The sequence below is a fragment of the Lepisosteus platostomus genome, chromosome 9, assembly GCF_059453375.1.
Source record: "Lepisosteus platostomus isolate fLepPlt1 chromosome 9, fLepPlt1.hap1, whole genome shotgun sequence".
Classification (NCBI taxonomy): Eukaryota; Metazoa; Chordata; class Actinopteri; order Semionotiformes; family Lepisosteidae; genus Lepisosteus; species Lepisosteus platostomus.
The window spans coordinates 52,886,237-52,905,254 of NC_142619.1; the positions used below are offsets into that span (position 1 = coordinate 52,886,237).

The window sequence follows — 19,018 nt, forward strand, 5'->3', positions numbered from 1 at the left end:
TTACAAGGCTTAATCATACAGTAATCCCAAGGAACTGAAGAGTTGTTTGTGTAGCACCAGGGACCGTGTTTGTCTTTATCAGGGTTCCGACAGAAATTGGTTTTCAGGCTTGCAATTTCTGAATTTGTAGCCGAGCTAAGAAAAAAACATGAACAATATAAAGTTAACTAACATAAAAAAATATAGTTTACTCTAGTATGCTTTAAAAGTTGTAAAGGTTTATAGTTTATATACAAGGAAAATGATCATCTTTGGAGAGCAGCTAGGTGCTGCTCAATTCTTTGAGGTCAATCTGTGAGGAGTTTGCATGTTCTAACTGTGTTAGAGCCTGAAACTACAGAATTACATAAGCGGTTATTGAAAGTGATGTGATTATGTGATAATCTCTGTCAATTTGTGAAAATGTGGCTTAATCTGAAGTTAAAGCCATATAATATTTCTACAGTGATTTTGTAGTTACTGTACAAAATTCCATAAATGGCCTAGACAAATTTTCTGCGTGATTCCAGCTCAGGGGAATACAAAACTATGTACTTATGCATGTTTCCCATCGTATGCCCACCATGATTCATAACTCCCACATTTTAATCCTGTAAAATGTCATTTTTTGCCAAAAGAATTATTGAGGTAAGAACAAACTTTGTTAAAAAAAGAAGTCTAAAATAGCTCAATTACTGCCTTAGAACCTTAGGGCGAGCCCCTAGGTCAATGCGAATCAGTCAGAATTGGAAGTCTCTTGCGAATACAAACCAGTTGCCTGAAGTATTTCTGCATTGAACTTTGTCCTCTAAAGGCTCAGATGCTGGACCTAAGCCAAATAAAGGGGCTGATTGACTCTGATCCCACTTTACAGAGGGACTGCACAGCAACTTCCATGGGTTAAAGGTGACTTCTTTAATATACACGTCCTGGTGTGTTATCACCGCCTTCAATTTCTTTGTAAACCAGTTCACGTTTGGATGTCTATTAAAGGTCTCAAAATGTCCCAGATTGAATGTTTTTTTCTTTGTATCAGAACTGCTTGGAGCGTTATTCTTGCAAGTTAGGCAAATATGACCTAACAGAAGATCAACCCTTGGGGCTCTATTCTACATCCACGTGCCCTTGAAGCTTAATTGAAGAGTCTGTAGGAAACATTTACACAGTCAGAGAGAACTGCTCTAGTTAAAGACACAGGAATCTGTGTTTTATTGTTGCTTGGCTGACAGAAAGTCACATGTCTCCCGACTCATCTCTGCACTTCCTAGCAAATTCTGAAAGGTGGAGGTAATGTCATAGCCTGGGCTTGCAGGGTTACCTCTGCAGCTCACTCACTCATTTTTATTGATGGTATAATGCATGCATGGAAGTGTATAACATTGCTCATGTTATTACATATCATTCACGTGTGAAGCATATGAATGATAAGAACAATATAATATGCTGTCACACCATGTCTGGAGGAAACTGTGGCACTTCTTTTACTCATGCTAAAGCGTCTGACCCAAAAGTACATTTTTCTGTAGCTATATTTTTCTTGTCTTCTATTTTTCAATTGTTGAAAACCACAAATTTAACTGTATCACACATATGTTCCTCTGTATTACCGTGGCTTACATGTAGACATTATGATTTTCAACTTAATATTACAAAATATAATACAAAACAGTTTTCCTGTGGTGTCGATGAGGCTTATACTACTTGAAGGCTTTTCCGTTTTTTTTAACATAACCCTCCATGATATACCAGTAAGTGAACTGGGCATTTTTGTGATGTGTCATCCAGGCCCATTCTGAGCTGCCTTTGTAATTTTAATTAGCTTATCTAAAATGTAAATTTTGAGACAGACAGATAAAGGAGAAGGGAAAGGAGAAATGGCAGAGGTCTTAAGTATCATCAATCATGATCAACCTTAGAAGTATTTGGCAAGGTATGTGACATCTGAAAATAAAGAGAAACTGAAATTAGGTATAGGTTAATACAGCATGCCAGCTCTGACTGACAAAACAATAACCTTGACATTTCCTTTTGAATGCTCACTGCTATAAAAAAAGAAAGCTGTTTTTGTAACTTTGAATACCGGTTTGTCCTTGAAAACCTTCAAAAGAAGGCTGCATTGCAGAGGTAGTAACTGCTGGATCTGGCCATGTTTCCATGGAAACTGATTAGATGTATGTAAATGTATAGCTTTTTTTAATTCCCAAAACAAGGGTTTAAGGGTTTTGTACATCCAAAGTGGCAAAAAAAAATTCATAAAGCTGAATTGGTAATGCACCTTCTGTCAAGATTGTCTTCCCACATGGCACAGGGAACACCAGACCTGGTCTTTGACAAATGTCCTCTATATTCTTCACCATTGCCTTCAAAGCACTCTAGAACACAAAATAAAGGGAAACTGGATCTCAAAACACAGTATACATTATGTGATTACTGCCACCGAAAACAATTATTTAAAAAAATTACATTTTTTTTGCCAAACACAAACCCTTTGGGTTGGAACCTGAAGCAAAACAATGAAACATTCTGTGAAGAATAAGATTTTGAGGCTGTGAATGTAATTCCCATATCAATCTATTCCTAAAATAAATAAGACTCTAAGCAAACTGACTGAAGTACACAGAAATAATGCTTGGTATGATAAAATTTCCTTAGGGGACTAAAGCTGGTTGGTATTTCCCAAAGAAGCTTCTGGAGCAGAGAGGAAATTCCAGCTTTCTAAATCCATGAAGATTTCAACTACTTCAGCAGAACAGGAATAAAATTATATTACTCCCCAAAACATCAAGGATGTTGCTGACAGCTTAACTTAACGACTCTGCAGGAATAATTCTCAGATGAATACAGATTGAACCTGCAAAATAAAATTATAATTTTCCCTGCAATATTGAATAATATTTTCCTTAGAGAGGGAAAACAGAGTGAACACTGTTATATACTGATTACATATGTTTATGATAAGAAGCATGTTTTAAAGACAACTACAAACACTTTATTATATGGTAGAGGAGTGTGGCAAACCCCTCAAAAAGTTGCTGTAAACAATTCTGACATCCGAGCTCCATTTCAAGAAAGTTCTGAAAACAGAACCAGCAAAAATCAGAACTCTAATGTATACATTTTAAGACCAATTCAATGGCTGAAATTGAACAACAAATTATCTTAGTTTTCGTTCACTTTCATTGATTTTAATAAGCACCTAGCTTCATTTTTTCCTATGACACAAACAAAACCACACACAAAAATAGGGCGACAGGCTGCTTGTGTTTCACCACAATACTGAGTACAACTGCTCACACATACATAATTGCATACTGCTTTTCTTGAAGTAGACAAAATACAAAAACTCCCCTTATTTTATAGGTGTTGAAGAATACATTATAATATTTGTTAAAAGTTCAAAACACAATGCAGTTGTGGCCAGCAGTAATATCGCCCAGTGATTTCAGCTGACTTGCCACAACAGGTCATTTGGTGCCTAAATGGTTTTACATGTAGTAAATTAGTTAATCAATTTAGATAGTTTGTAAAGTGCGAGAGTCACATTCTCACATTGGTTTATTTTAGCCTATGTTAGGTATATAAAGGGATTCACAGTGACAGGTGGTGTTTCTTTGATTTTTAGTCATCAAAACAAATCCCAAGAGTGATCCTGGCCAAGTCCCCAAGTGTGACAGACCCACCTCTCCTCAGGCAGCTCATGAGTGTATAAACACAAGAAACACCCCCTCTAACAACCCAACACCAGGGATCACTGTGAATCTCTTTACATAGCAAAGGGATCCCCCTACATAAGACTCTCGGCCCTTCATCATCTACCCAATTCTTCAACACGCCACACGTGAACCTATTTACAAAGCTTAGTGGCCCAAATAACCACTAGTGGCAAGTCACTCAACTGTGTTACTGCTGGAAGCCAGAGGAGTCCTTCGTGACACTAGTCCCATTTCTGAAAACTTACTTAAAAAAAAAAAATTAGACTTTGCTCTGTGGTCAATGATTATATTATGCTTAATGGTCAATGAAGATTTGTTTTGATAGGAGTGAAAGATCTGTACCTTCTGTAGCAGGCGGCTCTGTATCACACCTGGGAATATTGGTACAAAAGGCAGTTCGCACTTTGGTGTCCACTGTGAAACACCATGGCAGCTCAGCCCCATCCGGATTCCTGCAGTAATTTTCTCTCAGATCTCTGGTATGAGAAACATACAGCACAAACTGTTAAGTCACAGAAATCATTACTTACTGAATGGCGGCCGACTATTTTCATTGAAAAAAAAACACAAAGCTGTATTTTAATTAAACTAGGAATTAAATACTGTACATGAAAATACTCTCTGAAAGTGTCTTGCATGTTTAATGGATTTGGTAATCTACTGTATATAGAGGTAGGTCCCAATAAAGAAAATAAAGCAGTTTGTGATGACATTTAATTTCTTTAACCCATAAAGGCTTTCAAGGTTGGATAAAAAAATAACATTCACTTTAGAAAAATGGGTTAGCATCACTGGTAACTCAACTCGATGAGATATCTTTGAAAAGGAGGGAATACGTAAGCAAGGAACTGTGTCCTTCAAACTTATACAGTATTTATACGTTTCTGTTAACATGAATATCTAACTCATACTATGCCACACTGTAATTGAATAATCTAAAAGCTGATCTAGGTCTCCGGTATTTTTCCTTTCAGGCTGAATTTGATTGAGTGAAGATTTTGTACTAGAAGTATGACAGTAAGTACTGAAAATAATAATTTAAAAATAACTCATTGTCAGCATGACACCATTAAAATAACGTCTAAATGTTTAGGCAGAAAACACTTGTTGTTACCACAGTTTTAAGTTATTTTTGAAATCAAATTCTAACTTGTGGCATATAGGATGTATCAGTCGTGACGCACTCACTGGCATTTGTAGTTCTCGGGAGTGTAAGAATGGTTGTGGGGAAACTGCGAGTCCCAGCGTTGGCACTGCACTCCATCCGGTGTAACGGCAACTGTCCCTCTATATTGTTCCCCCTGGCCTCTGAAACATTTTGTAGTCGTGTCTATATCAGTTTTGGCATTCACATCTAACAGGAAAAAGAAAAGAACAGTGCATTTAAACTGCTACTGCAACATACTGGCCAGAATGGAAACTCATATAACATATTCATGTTTCACTGCTATGCATTTCTCCTTACTAACTATTGCTCTTCCAGTTCTGATATCTTATAACACATATCATATCATGATATATCCGATAAGAACATACTGTAATCAAACCATCACCCTCTAAAATAAGATGTCACCTCTCACAGGACTCATCTATTAGGTATGAGCGACCTGGTTCACTATAAATTGTTTCAAGAACAAAAAGTGCCCACAGATCCAAACAAGATTTACAAATACTGTGTTCTTTAAAAGTAATGCACTGAAGAGACTGATAAAGCATTAAAAGGAGATTTAGATGAGAAAATCTACAAATTTGATCCTTGTGACTATGTTTACAGGGAAAATAAAAACATTTTGTAAATCTAAATTTCTTGCAGGCAAGGAGTTCATCATTCCATTAAGATGAAGAACCAAAACATTAAAGCATAATATATATAATATTTTATAATAATTTATAGCGCTTTCTGGACACTCCACTCAAAGCTCTTTTCAGGTAATAGGGACTCCCCTCCACCACCACCAGTGTGAAGCCCCACCTGGATGATGCACCAGCAGCCAGAACGTGCCTTAACGCTCACCACTCACCAGCCAATAGTGGGGAGGAGAACAGAGTGATGAAGCCAGTTCATAGATGGGGATTATTAGGAAGCCACAACTGGTAGAGGCCAGAGGAAAATTTGGCCAGGACACTGGGATTACACCTCTAATCTTTTTGAGAAACACCCTGTGAGTTTTAATGACCACAGAGAGGCAGATCTTGAGTTTACTTTCTCATCTATTAGGACCCACACAGACCGCAGGATGAGTTCTCCCTACTGGTCCCAATAACACTTCTTCCAGCAGCAACATCAGCTTTCCCAGGAGGTCTGCCAGCTATGTACTGGCCAGACTCACACCTGTTGAGCTCCAGTGGGTTACCATTTATAAGTTACAGGATGATATAGCTGTTGTCAATATATTAGATAATATAATATAATATAATATAATACAGCCTATTGCACCCTATATTCTATTTATACCAGCATTAAAAAGCAGCACTGTTTTAACCTCTCCCAGACATCTGAATCCCAACAATAACCTCAATCAGTTCAGTTAAGTACACTTATGTCTATCCATAATTCTCCACATATAGTTGTCAGTTTATGTACAATACTTAAATTCCTTTTTGTTTCTGACCGTGTTTTCCATTGTCAAAACACGGGCATTTTTGTGATGCGTAAAAGATACAAGGAGAAAACAACTGTGAATTTAATCTAAGTTCAAACATACAGTACGAGAGCAAAGATAAAGCAACTACAATTAACAGTTCACTCAATCAAGTGCACTATTAACTGTGCATGTTTTTAATTTTGTCAAGGATTTGTTCATACACAGTTTCCTGTTCCAAATCATGTGGGTATTTTCACATCTCTGCACACTGCAATGAATCCCACAACCTCACACAGAGAAGAAGGAGGTGTGTAGGAGGACTCCTGCGACTCGCCCACCTTTAAGCCATTCATCTTTTAACACATCCCAGGCAACACAGCCCCACACTGGAGGCTCAGGCGGGGAGGCCCCATGCGTCTTTTATGTACGAGAGCTGCATGAGGCGCGTTTCAGTGCCCTTAGTGCAAGTAGAGATATGGCTTTAGACGCCAACACGTCTATTAAACTATGAAGTTTAAACAAAAAGATTCTTTGCCCTCGCAAAGTACAACACATCCTCATGTCCTCAATAAGGTTGTGTTGTTTGATAAGGTCCACTAACTGTGTTGAAATTCAACGGTACTTAGGGCATAAAATAATAAAAGTAACTAATTAGTCTTTAACATTCAAGTGTTTGGTAAAAGAAGTTTTGTTCTACAAAGTATATACTATTTGGGAAAGACGGGTTTTTCACACTTGGTTTGAGTTGAGTTTGTTCTTTATGGCATTGTAGTAACAGATCTTACAGCCTTTAACCTGCCTGAAATAAAACCATGCACAAACTAATGCTAATACAAGGTCTATAATTGCTTTAAAAACAGTTCCAAACTTATGAGCGTTTTGTCTTTGCAAAGCATCAAGAGTTAATTTGCACAGTTATATGCAAGAGAAGATTCACCATTTTTAGTTCAGAATTTTAGAAAATCTGAATTTATTAATTTTTATTAAAAGTATGATATCATATAAAGTCACAAACACTGATTCTACAAACAACATTCCTCAGTGGTTTGCTAATAAAATACAGGAGTAATTGGAAGGTCTTCCAGGACAGGAAATGGAAGCAGTAAATTTAACATGGACTCACCACAGACTTTAATGTTGCAGTACTCCCAGGGGGCTTGGGGGTCCAGAGTGAAGCACCATGGACGAAGACGGTTGTCGGGATTGCGGCAATAATTATCATTGAGTCCCTTATCAGGATACCTGCAATGGTTTACAGTGTATTCCATTAATAAATAAATAAAAAAAACTTAAAAATGAACAGCTTCTGTCAAAGCAGGAAAAGTGCTAAAATTGGTTTTAATCTGGAAATAAAGTCATTATTAACAGCTACAGAGAGAAGGCTATTTAGCGCATCCAACCCATTTGGTAGTTAGAAGTGAACTGATCTAAGGATCTCATCCAGCTGTTGCTTGAAAGGATCCAGGCTATCAGACGTTAACCACATGACTGGGTAACTTGTTCCATACTCCCACAACACTTGGGGTAGTGAAGTGTCTCCTGTACTTAGTTTTAAATGCACTGTCACTGTTTCCACCTGTGCATGTATGTTATGGACAAGCTTATCTAAACAGGCCAACAAGGAGAACAGACTGGAATCTACCGAAAGTCATGAGTAGAAAACATCAGCTTTTTGTTTTACATGCTTTGAAACAAGTAGCAATATTTTATCTTGCTGTATATTTTTGGAAATGTTAGAAAAATTCATTTTTCTAAAGTACTTTTGACAACTTTGTGTAAAAAAAAATGTTTTGCTCCAAGAGACAACAATCAGAAAACTATCTGAAGATGGAACAAAGTCTTGAAAATAAAATCCTTAACTTGAGAAATTTGCTTGAATAACCTTCTTTGCTCAATACAGGAAAATGTAAATCCATCTTAAAATGAGCTATCAGAAGAAAAAAATGAATTGATTTATTTATTAAAAAGTCTGTTTAATTTATTTAATGAGTCTGTTTCGAGTTAAGTCAGTAAACTAAGTAAGCTCAGTAAACAATATTATAATATAAGCTTACAAATGGGTTTCACAGAGAATCACTTTTAACCAAACTATTAAAGACCACTGTAATTTACTATGTAACCAAGCATCAGCATCCTTGGGGCAAAAGGAAAATAAAGTTGACAGTGTTGGATGTCAATTACAGGGAAGCATCTGAATCCCAGTGAAAGCCTGCATTTCTAAATTAAAAAGCAAACACTGCATGGGGGCATATAACAATCAATTCACAGCACATGTAATATGCGACTGCAGTCGTGATGTTATGTAAACAAAAATCATTTTCAATTAAGTCAAAGACAAATCATTGCAAAGAGTTACAAATGATTAAGTCCATCTACTAAGCATCATCAGAAGAGACAGATGATATTTTCTATTAATAAATAAGCCCAGAATCTGGCTACACCATTCACCTAAGCACTGATTATCCCAACAAATACTACTCGGGACTGAGAAGAAAAGAACCAGAAGCCTAGAAGAAACAGTATTAACACAGAAGCTGCATAAAGAGTGTACTCTAACCAAGCTGAGAGCTGTGCGCAAGTAGTACTTCAAAGCACACGCAGCTGACAATGATATTTTTTTGTACTTCCATTATGACGTAATTTAGGGCCCCCCGAGAGGCCTAACGAGTACAAGTGCTCACACAAGCACTGGTTGTGCTCTATGATCAAGGATTCGAGCCTGGGTCATTACAGTGGAATTAGTCAAACAGGGTTCTCTTTTGAAATCTCAGTGACACAGCAACTTCATGGAACTCTGACAGCATACTCTTGGGAATAGTGCTGCTGATGCGTCATTACGTACATCTGTTAATGGCGTCAATAAACTACTCAATAAACTATTACTGTATGTACCCCAAAGTGGCTTATTGAGTTTTGTACTGTTTGTTATACTGCAATACCAGGCATGGTGATATACAGAACCTGCTTCCCAACTGGGCAGTGCATGAATACATCAACAAGAAGGTATCAACCTTCTGTCCTCTTCAGAGCAACAGACTGCAGTCTTCATATACAGTATATGACTTTCTTGTGCTGCGACTCCATACTGAACATTATCTTTAAATATTTCTCCAATAAAACACTTAGCTTTAAAATTGGAAAAGTGAAAAAAGCTGCACAGGACCTGTGAATAAAGTTTAAATACTTTGAAGAGGTTAGAGTATGGAACCACGTTACCAGGGTACAGTATCTGCAACTGAACATGAAGAGGTTAGTTAGTTCCTCACTGAACACTGAAAAGAAAAAGTTTAACCTTTTTAACAAGGGATAGAAGGTGCACAACTAAAACAATTAGGCAGAAATGGACAGATCACAGGGCAAGGTCTGAAAATGTTCATATGCTCAGCTTAGCAAGGACTAGTTGAATTAGATCACTGATAACCCATGCACAGTAGGACAAAATCAGAATACCATACATTGCTAATGGACTGGAATTTGACACTCCTTCATTAAGGAATTTGGAAGTCCGGTACCCATATTTTAATAACTTCAACCTTCACAGTTTTTCTTACCTTTTTGGATGGAATGTGTGTTTGTGAGGCCTTGTCAAATCCCAGCGCTGACATTCTTTCCCAGTTTCTGTGTGATCCATAGGACCCCTGTAATTTTCTCCATTGCATGTCATACACTCAACTGGAAATAAAGGATAATGGTGAAAATAAAGTTAAATAAAAGACAAAATACTAAAATATGCATACTCTACTTACATACTCTATTTAAAAATAATTTATTCTTTAATGTCAGGACTTCACATCTACAGTTCTGTCTCATGCCCTATATACTGTACTTTAATCATGACCACAATCTTGACCACTTTTACCACATTATCTTAAACTATGTTCAGACAGCAGCATACAGTAGATATTATTTTAGTATTATAGTATTTTAATCAAATCCAGACTAAAAGTTAGAGTAGATGATTGTCATGTGAAAGTATTTACTGCATTATACAAATACAATTGAGTGGATTTAGAATACTACTGTATGCACATTAATTCCAGGCATACATTATATTTCTACACAAACCACAATGGAAATTAACTTTATGATACACTATGTGACAGTAACAGGAGGTTACTCATGTTTACAAGTAAATGAAAAAAAGTTTTGGAATTGACTAAGACATTTTTAATTCATCACAAAATAGAGCAGATACCACAAATGATACTACTGTTTCTAATTGCTGACAGTTTTCTAAAAGACATGTTCCTAAAAAATGTACAGTAACTGTACACCAGGCTCTATTCTGTATAGCTTTCCATTTTACAACCAAACCTGACCTCTAGAATAATAGAATAATGCAAACCCCCCAAAAATTGAAAACAGATGTTTATAAAGCCAACTTTTCTCATGATTTACTTCAGCTTATGTTTCTGATTAAGACAATTTATGATCACACTTGCCAAGTGAAGTTAGTTTTTTTAAGGGAAAGCTGAATGAGAAAAGTCAGGGCACTTTGATGTCCTCGCTATTTTCATGTATTGTTCAGTGCCTTATTGTTTTTTCATCTTAGGCCAGATTCTTTTTTTTATATTTCTTATGTGCAGAGCTATGTAGCTCAAGCGGCAAATCTGTAATACACTTCCATCACACACCTGTTTAGTACACTCTGTATGGCTTCATAAAAATGTGTTATTGTTTTCAGGGGGTTGCAATATTAACCTGTTTGTCCACTGAGGCGCTTTTGTGTCTGTTATGTGTGAATCAAATAAAAAAATAAAACTACCTTCTGAACACTGCGGGATTTCACAAGACTGATGGCGGATATCAGGGTCTGTGGTATAACACCATGGTCCTGACGTCTCATTATTTGGATTCCTGCAGTAATTCTCCTTTAGGTCCTTTCTCTTGAATCTCGAAGGCAAAAAGCTAGTTTTAAAATGACAATCAGTTTAGTGTAAGACCATGCATGCCAGTCAGCACCTGTGAACTCTTTCACACTGCTGTGAGCTTCTACCCCCAGCTCAGACTGCACTGTTCAATGGCATTCTTTCTATACTATTATCAAGGTTTCCTGATGTATACACCCTTTACTGTTCAATGGACATTGTTTGAATTGCACAGACATTGCTCTTTCAAAAATGTTCACGACCCAGTTTGTTTTTTTTTTTGTCCTTGACATTTTCATGTATTTAACTGTACTTGAGTGGTTTCCTTTTTGCATTTTTATGTATTATTGTACATTTTGTAATATAATAATAATAATCCAAACACTTAAATGTTCACTTCCTGTTACAACTGTGTTTCCAAAACCGGAGTTTTCATTAGCCTAGTCGCAATGTTGGGAGAACAAAGCGTTTACAAGTTATTTGCATAAACCTCTTTGTGCCTTTGTTGTGAGTTAACTGCCATTATTCCTGTTCCACTTCATAGTTTTGTGAACACTCCATTCGGGTTTTTCAGGTTTTTCACCATCTCTGCTAACCAAAGCCAGAAACAGAGCTGCAACCCCTGAGCATAATTCAGTTTATATCTTTTACTTCATACAAAATTAGGTTGAAAATCAAAACAAACATGGAAGATGAACAATTGAAAAGGTTTTCTCTTAAAATTGACACATTGAAGCTTTTTCCTTTACAGAAGAAAACTGTGCTGTAGTTTGCTGGTGTATACACATAACAGCCATTAAAACACTGTTTTTATTTTTAATAGAGAACAATAATAAAGAAACTTCCTCTTAGTATTAATCTGGGAAACTCTGGAAAACACACCCCCTAGCATGCCTTCCCCAGCTTTTTGATGAAGTCATGTTAATATTATAAAGTCCTAACAGATGTTTGTAACAACATCTTGTTTCAGCTGAACCTATGGACTGAAGACGTCTGTAATTTTACAACAGATCCATTCACATTTTTTAAACTATTTTTGTTTGCGTGGTGGAACTAGGAAAAGGAGACACCCCATTTCATTTTTTAGCATAGACAATTTACTCACTAAATGTTTACTTTGTACTTTTTTGGCATTGTGCATGTATTTAAAAAAGCTGTCAAACAAATGCTTAATGTCAAGCAAAAACAAACACTCACGATGACTGTTATACGTTAACTTTAAGACCAAAGATATAACCTGTCAAGAACAAAAGCATTCCCAGAAACCTGACAAATAAAAGATCGCTAACCTCAACCCACACACTTATAAACCATGAGAGTTTTATAGACTGTTCTCCATCCAAACTACTCCTAAACTATGTAGCCCCTTCCCTAACTACCTGCTGGCATATCAAAGTAACATTTTGTGAGCTAACCTACTGTACTTGCCTAGGAACTTAAAAATTTCACATTTCTGAAATAGTGTGCAAAGAGACAATGTCTGAAAAATGTACACATAGTCCATAATGAAAATCTGAAGTCAACATTTTCACTACCAAAAGACTGGTACAAAGAATGGTTTATCTGGAGCAAATTCATTTTCTTTATTCAAATGATTTTGCTGTTTTAAAACGCGACTACACAGAGGAAGAACACAAACATGACTTGTTTTTAACAAGGTCCTAAATCACTTCAAAGAGGAGGACAAGTTCAGGGAAACCGACAAGGTACTCACAGGGAGGAAATAAGAATAATGTTTTAAGCAATCTGAAGACTTGTTATTTAAACCAACAGGCACCCATGATACAGACATTCACTGCAAAAACATTTTATCTTGGTGAGAAATTAGTAAGTGTATTTTTTTTTACTTGCTTATGCTACATGTCTGCTCTGGTCTAGATTTCTGAAGGTGAACACATAGTAAAATCTTCAGGTGCAACAAAACATAAACACACACACATTCTTCCCTTACTTGTGATCATGTGGCACAGATGAAGCCCAGGCTTGACACTTCAGGCCAGTTTTTGTAACAGATTTCATTCCTTTATAACTTGATCCTTCGCCAATGATACATTCTCTTGTATAATCTATAAGTAAGTGATTACAGAAAGCTGTTCAGCACCAAGCACAGTAAATTGCAGATAGACACACAAAATGTGGAACACATCTTTAAAAAAAAACAATGAACAAATTACATTAAGATTGATTTTTAAACTCTGTTAATGCTTAAATATATAGATCATCAATCAGTTGTAAATCCATCAAGCTGCTAAAGGATTCCATTGGGATTCTTACATCTTGTGTTTAGGCCAGAGTAGGCCAATCAGTGCAGCAGTATACTTAGTCAAAGATTATTAATAATAGTTCAACCGTACTAAAAACAGAAATACAGTTTTTTTTAATCAGACTGTTATCATGTAACTAATTAGGAAGGAGAAAACAACTGTAAGAAAACATAATAGGTTCAGCCAAGGTTCAGCATAAGACAGATTTACCTTTTTTCTCGTAAAGATCAAAGCTAAAATCTTGCTCTTTTTTAACACCTGGAGTATTGCTGTCAAATGACAGCCAATGGCATTTCCTTGTTTTCTGGTCAAAGTGGAAAGCCCTGTAAAGGCACAAATAACACACAGATGCAGGTACTGTACTGTACATGTGATTTTCAATATAATATAAATCGGCACAAGGTCATCCTTAACTCTATCTGCCAGCATGGGTGGAGATACAAACTATTACGAAGAGGGGTCTGTTTTACAGCTAAACTAACACATTTTAAAGTAAACATGAGAGTTTCCTTAACAGGGGAAGGAAAATCTGATCCAGACCTCTGAATCTTACAGCCAGAAATTCCCGACAACCAACAAAAGAACAAAGCCCTAACACTGCTTGGAAAAAGACAACAAGTCATGCATTTGACTCCACATAAAGTAATCCTAATAAAGAGACTGAAATAATTTCACATTGGAAAGTAAATATACCAAGCTAACACACACGCAAAACAAAATTGCTGTAATACACATGCACATAATTATCGGATTGTTATTAGATTTTAGAAACTCTGCATGTATCGTCTGCAAAACTGGGAAAAATAAAAGACACAACAAGAGAATTATTATCCTTTAGTGGATCTTACCTGCAAATAAAAGATAATCCCTTATTTCTACTGCATCTTCTGGCACACTTCACTTCGCTAAGAGATTTACTTTTGGTCAGGAGGGAGCTGTCAGTTTTGAACAAGTGGATTCCATCACTCTTCCGATAGTCATGAAGACTGTTTCTCCTTGGATGCTTGCTTTCTGTAAAATGTTCAGGTCTTACTCAGTGAGCATCGTATGGGACACACACACTATGCCTCATACTATATACAGGATACACAACTGGGCAAATGGGTTTTACATTGGTCTTTTCACTGACTGTTTCAATCTTATTTTATGCAGAAACAGTTCTGTGGTAATCTTCTACTGAACTTTTAGTAAATTGAACTTAATCGTGAATGATCTGTAAAAGTAGCCTTGTAGCTTTAAAAGTGTAGAGAGAGAGGACAAATGTAAAAAATGAGGAATTAATTACTCAGATTTGACTGGTAAATGTATGGTATGAGGTACTACTACTGTACACTTCATTTTGGCTGCTTATGTATAGTTTTCTTGGTTGTTGTGGTCAAGCTGAAGATTTTGATCACAAAAACCCAAGGTATCTATGAATATTTTTAAAGAGTTGTTAAATTGTAGTACTGCAGGCTTAAGTCAAATATTGATGCTCATAACATATAGTGCTAGTCCTGATTGTGCCTAAGTAATCAAAAACCTTTATACATTTGGGTACGTTATCTGTAGTGGACACGGCACAACATATTGACATATTGTCTATATTCCAATAAGTCAAACCTGTTAGCCTTGGCTGAGGCTTAAATGTAAAAATCACAAGTTCATTTTATTCTAAAGAATATATTTGTGCTAATGCATTATACTTCTTTTGACAGTATCTGCAAACATAATACTATTCTACAAAACCTAAATACACCTTTTAAAGGAAACAGAATGGAAAAGATACTTTAGCATATCACAGAACACTTCTCAGAACAGCTAGTGAGCTACTTGAAATGCAACAGCATAACACAAGCAGGGAAGTCTGAGGTGTATTTAATTAGAAATGCAATTAACTGCATCCATCAATGCATTAGTATTCATGAGTGATTCACCCAAAACAGTACATTGAGGCAAAAGTTCCACTGGGGTTCTGACCTCATTACTATAGACATCTTAAAGGCAACAAGGTAGAACATTTCATTTTCCAGCAACACAGTGAGTCAGCAACTGCAGAGGGATTAGAACCCAGGACCTATTGACTCATACAGCACTTTTATCTTCTGCTCTAATCTCCAAGCAGAGATTTACACAGCTCTGAGGAAGACTTTTGTCAGCATCAGCAGGACTTTTTAATCCATATAACAGTGCAATCAATTTAGAAATCTCATGTTTTCAAAATTGAATGTCTTCTGCCTCACTCCTGCTTTTTTTGCTTAAAGTTGTCACTGTAACACATCCAAAAATTTGAACAGCTACTTTCTGTGAGGCTTCACAGACTCTCCTCTGTGTTTTATTATCCAGCCTTTTTTAATTACAGGGATGATCACACATTTTTTATTGTCTTATTATTATATTGCTTGGGAAGGCAATGTTCTACTTCCTCAATCTTACTTATATTGCCCATTCACATTATTCCTCTAAATCAAGGGTAAACTGGCTTACTTCTGGCAGTATTCATTGCAAGTTTTCCTATTTTTGTCCAGATTAAGCTTCCTTTCTTGAGTAAAATCACTTCTTTATGCAACCATTACTATGCTTGGGTCTAATTTTAATTTATGCACCAAATTTATGGTAAAAAGCACTAAACTTGCCAACATGACTGGTTTGAAGTGCTCCAAAATTCAAATAAATACGATTAAATTACAACTCTATAACACTCTATGTGCATTAACTCCGTATATTAAAGAAGGCAGCATTGAAAATGTCTTCACAAACCAGACTGCACTAAGCCTGGTGGTTCAACTAGCATAACCCTAGGAAATTTCTATTGAAGTCTTACTTGGTCATTCAGCTACCGCTAAATTGTGTCTTCAAGTCACAGCGACCCCTAGTGACCAGACCTACTACATATTTTACTGAAATTTCAGGTTGAGTTCGGCTCTATAAATTGTTTAGGTGGGTAGCGCGTCAGCATGCGTAGGCTGCAAAGGAACAAGTAATACTGTAGGTTTATTCCATGTTGAAAAGTGATGGTTCTTCTTGCTCACACCCAAAGCCTCCACAGCCGAAACGTTGCGTTTTCTTTCTCTTTTCAGCATGGAATAAACCTATTACTTGTTCCTCTATAAATTGTGATATCACATCTTGAGATCTTGCAACGTCGACACAGCATAGGTTCAGTGATTGACAATGGCCTTGTGAACAAGCAACAAGACCAGTCATCTTCATCATCGCACATGCAGAAAATACACTTTGTCCTCTAATATTGCTCTTAACTGAATTTATCATGCTTTCCTTTTTTTTCTACTCACAAATACCTGTGACTTTAATATGCATATAATATTGGTTGAGACACTTTATAATTATTTTAAAAGTAAACAAAACAACACAATGATACATTGAATCAATTTATACAAGCATTGGAAGCACTTTTGTAAGTAACCTAGTAAAATTATTTTTGTATTAACATAAACGTATGTACACAAGCCAAAAAATATTAGAATTCAATCCATTATAGTTTTTTGTATTTTTGTTTAAAAGGTTGCAGTTCTTAACAAAAGTATGGCTTATTGATACGCATATAATACGGGATTCATTTCAAACACATCAACGTACATCTGTTCGGTTCTCATGAGCAATACTGAGTCTATGTTTACACAATTCCATCTGAGTCCCCTTACGTTTCTACAGAAGTTTATTGGATCCTAACTTCATAAACGGTTTCATATTAAGACTAAAAACCCAAGGGGAGGACAGGGTCAGAAACAGGAATTTACACTTTAATTGATAAAGAAATGTTAAAGGAATGTTTCAGCCTCTTCAAGGACTATCGTTATTTTGCTGTACCATTAGCACTATACACATTTATTTAAAAAATCTTTATCATGATAAGGAACTACACCACTTGTGAAGTCTATATTTGCTGTCACAATGTTCCAAAGAATTATACCATTCTACAAGAAAATGTAAAAACAACGAATTTTTGGACATTTCGTCAGGTAATTTAAAATAAAAAATATTTTCTATTTAGAGAACTGCAACTTTTCTACGTTAGGATGTAAAACACCTGAATCTAGTTAAGAGCAGTTAACTCGTGAATCGCGAGGGAATTTTGTATTTAAGATACTCAACCTTGATAGTGAATTGCGCAATAACTTCTTGGCTAACCAATAAAATGCAATGGTTAAAATTCCTTAACTTTATATTTCCTCATCAAAGGCGTTAGGATACATTGTTTCGGAGACTGTACTTTTCACTAGAAATATCTCATCACACACGAGCAGTTTAGCATTATTTTTAGTGACTGCTGTTAAGGTACAGTACATCATACAACAATTAATGTATGTAATTAATTAGTTTCCGGTATTGCAATTAGTTTCTTAGTCCAGTAAAGGCATCTGTATTCAAACAGTCTTAAACTCTAACAAAGTTGAGCTGGCGTTTTGTTCCCCCCCCCAGTGACGGTACATCAAACACCACTTCTTCTGCAAACTTACCTGAGTTAACTACGAGCACCGCGCAGAGCAGAACCCACTGTGCCCACATGATTCTCGCAGTATCTGTTACCGGGAGAGTAATTCCGCGGTTTACTAATGACTGAGGTTACAGCAGCGTGCTGCCTGTTTTTATTGTCTGATCTCACAATCAGCCTGTATGATTAACAGGAAAATCCTTACCAAGGCAAAGATACCCTCTTACTGGAAGGGATCCGTCCTCTGTTCAACCCCCATCATGACAGTATCACACCGTTACCCCTCCCCCTCTGTGAGAAACATTTAAAGGGAACTCTACCCCAAGAATTCTTCCATCGCCAAACCTTAAATTTACCACTGTGTCCGTGGTAACGTTGTGTGATACACTGCAACAGATGTATTATGCCTAAATATAAGTACGCTAATTAATGTACATTTCTACAGTATTCCTCGGTTAAGATACCAGTTCATGCAAATATGTAATATCCATTTGAAAATAAAATAAAGTGGTTACGTTTTTTACCTCATCTTTTTTTTTTCTCCAGGAAATCTTTGCTCCAATGTTGGAATCCACTTTCGTCAGTCAGATGGCCGAATGCATCTTTCAGATCGTTCTCAAACGGGGCTGTACAATACGTCGACAAGTTTTAAAGGCAGCGACAGAGGAGTGGATTATATGTGAGTGAAGGTGGTAAATCATGATTTTGCCTTTGTAATTGCCCTTCAGGAGAATAGGTATACAGTATGTGAAAGGAAAGGTCTTTTTTGAAAGTTTAAGAGATGCGCAGCTCAACATTTACTCAAGACAAAACCAGCAGTAATCTGGGTTGACAAATGATACATTTCTAAAAGTAGTATTAATTCGAGTTATGTGAAATATTATAGGTACAATGATAGAGCATATTGGTAAATACACAGTGCATCACAGTGACACAGTGATTAGCTCACATCTCTTGATTCCTACATCAAATTCAGGGCTTGTGTATGGAATTTGTAAAGTTCTCACGATGTCTAAGTGGGTGTTCTTTTTTGATGTGGTTTCTCCACCAAAACCCAAAGACACACTGTCCAGCATGGCACCTCTAAATTTGACCCCCTTCACTATATGTGTTCTCTGTGACAGACTGGCATACTGTCCATGGTACAGTCTTACCTTGTGCCCAGTGCTTGTAT

At 36.4% G+C, this 19,018-nt stretch overlaps 1 protein-coding gene across 2 annotated transcripts in view; it reads right to left on the reverse strand.

Annotated features, from left to right (window-relative positions):
* LOC148655214 (hepatocyte growth factor-like) overlaps nt 1-18,042 on the reverse strand; it is a 32,930-nt gene extending 14,888 nt beyond the window's left edge. Inside the window, exons 1-11 of one of the 2 annotated variants that reach the window (XM_088645524.1) lie at nt 17,870-18,042; nt 14,258-14,420; nt 13,620-13,732; nt 13,097-13,211; nt 11,043-11,170; nt 9,829-9,949; nt 7,401-7,519; nt 4,881-5,046; nt 4,035-4,168; nt 2,255-2,351; nt 5-135 (exon numbers count right to left, since the gene is read on the reverse strand). In XM_088645524.1, coding sequence (XP_088501650.1) covers nt 5-135; nt 2,255-2,351; nt 4,035-4,168; nt 4,881-5,046; nt 7,401-7,519; nt 9,829-9,949; nt 11,043-11,170; nt 13,097-13,211; nt 13,620-13,732; nt 14,258-14,420; nt 17,870-17,918 — 1,336 coding nt within the window. In that variant the 5' untranslated portion in view covers nt 17,919-18,042. Of the gene's footprint in view, nt 1-4; nt 136-2,254; nt 2,352-4,034; nt 4,169-4,880; nt 5,047-7,400; nt 7,520-9,828; nt 9,950-11,042; nt 11,186-13,096; nt 13,212-13,619; nt 13,733-14,257; nt 14,421-17,869 lie in introns of both variants that reach the window. The other variant, XM_088645523.1, reaches the window with a different exon arrangement.
* Between the last annotated feature and the right edge of the window lie 976 nt (nt 18,043-19,018).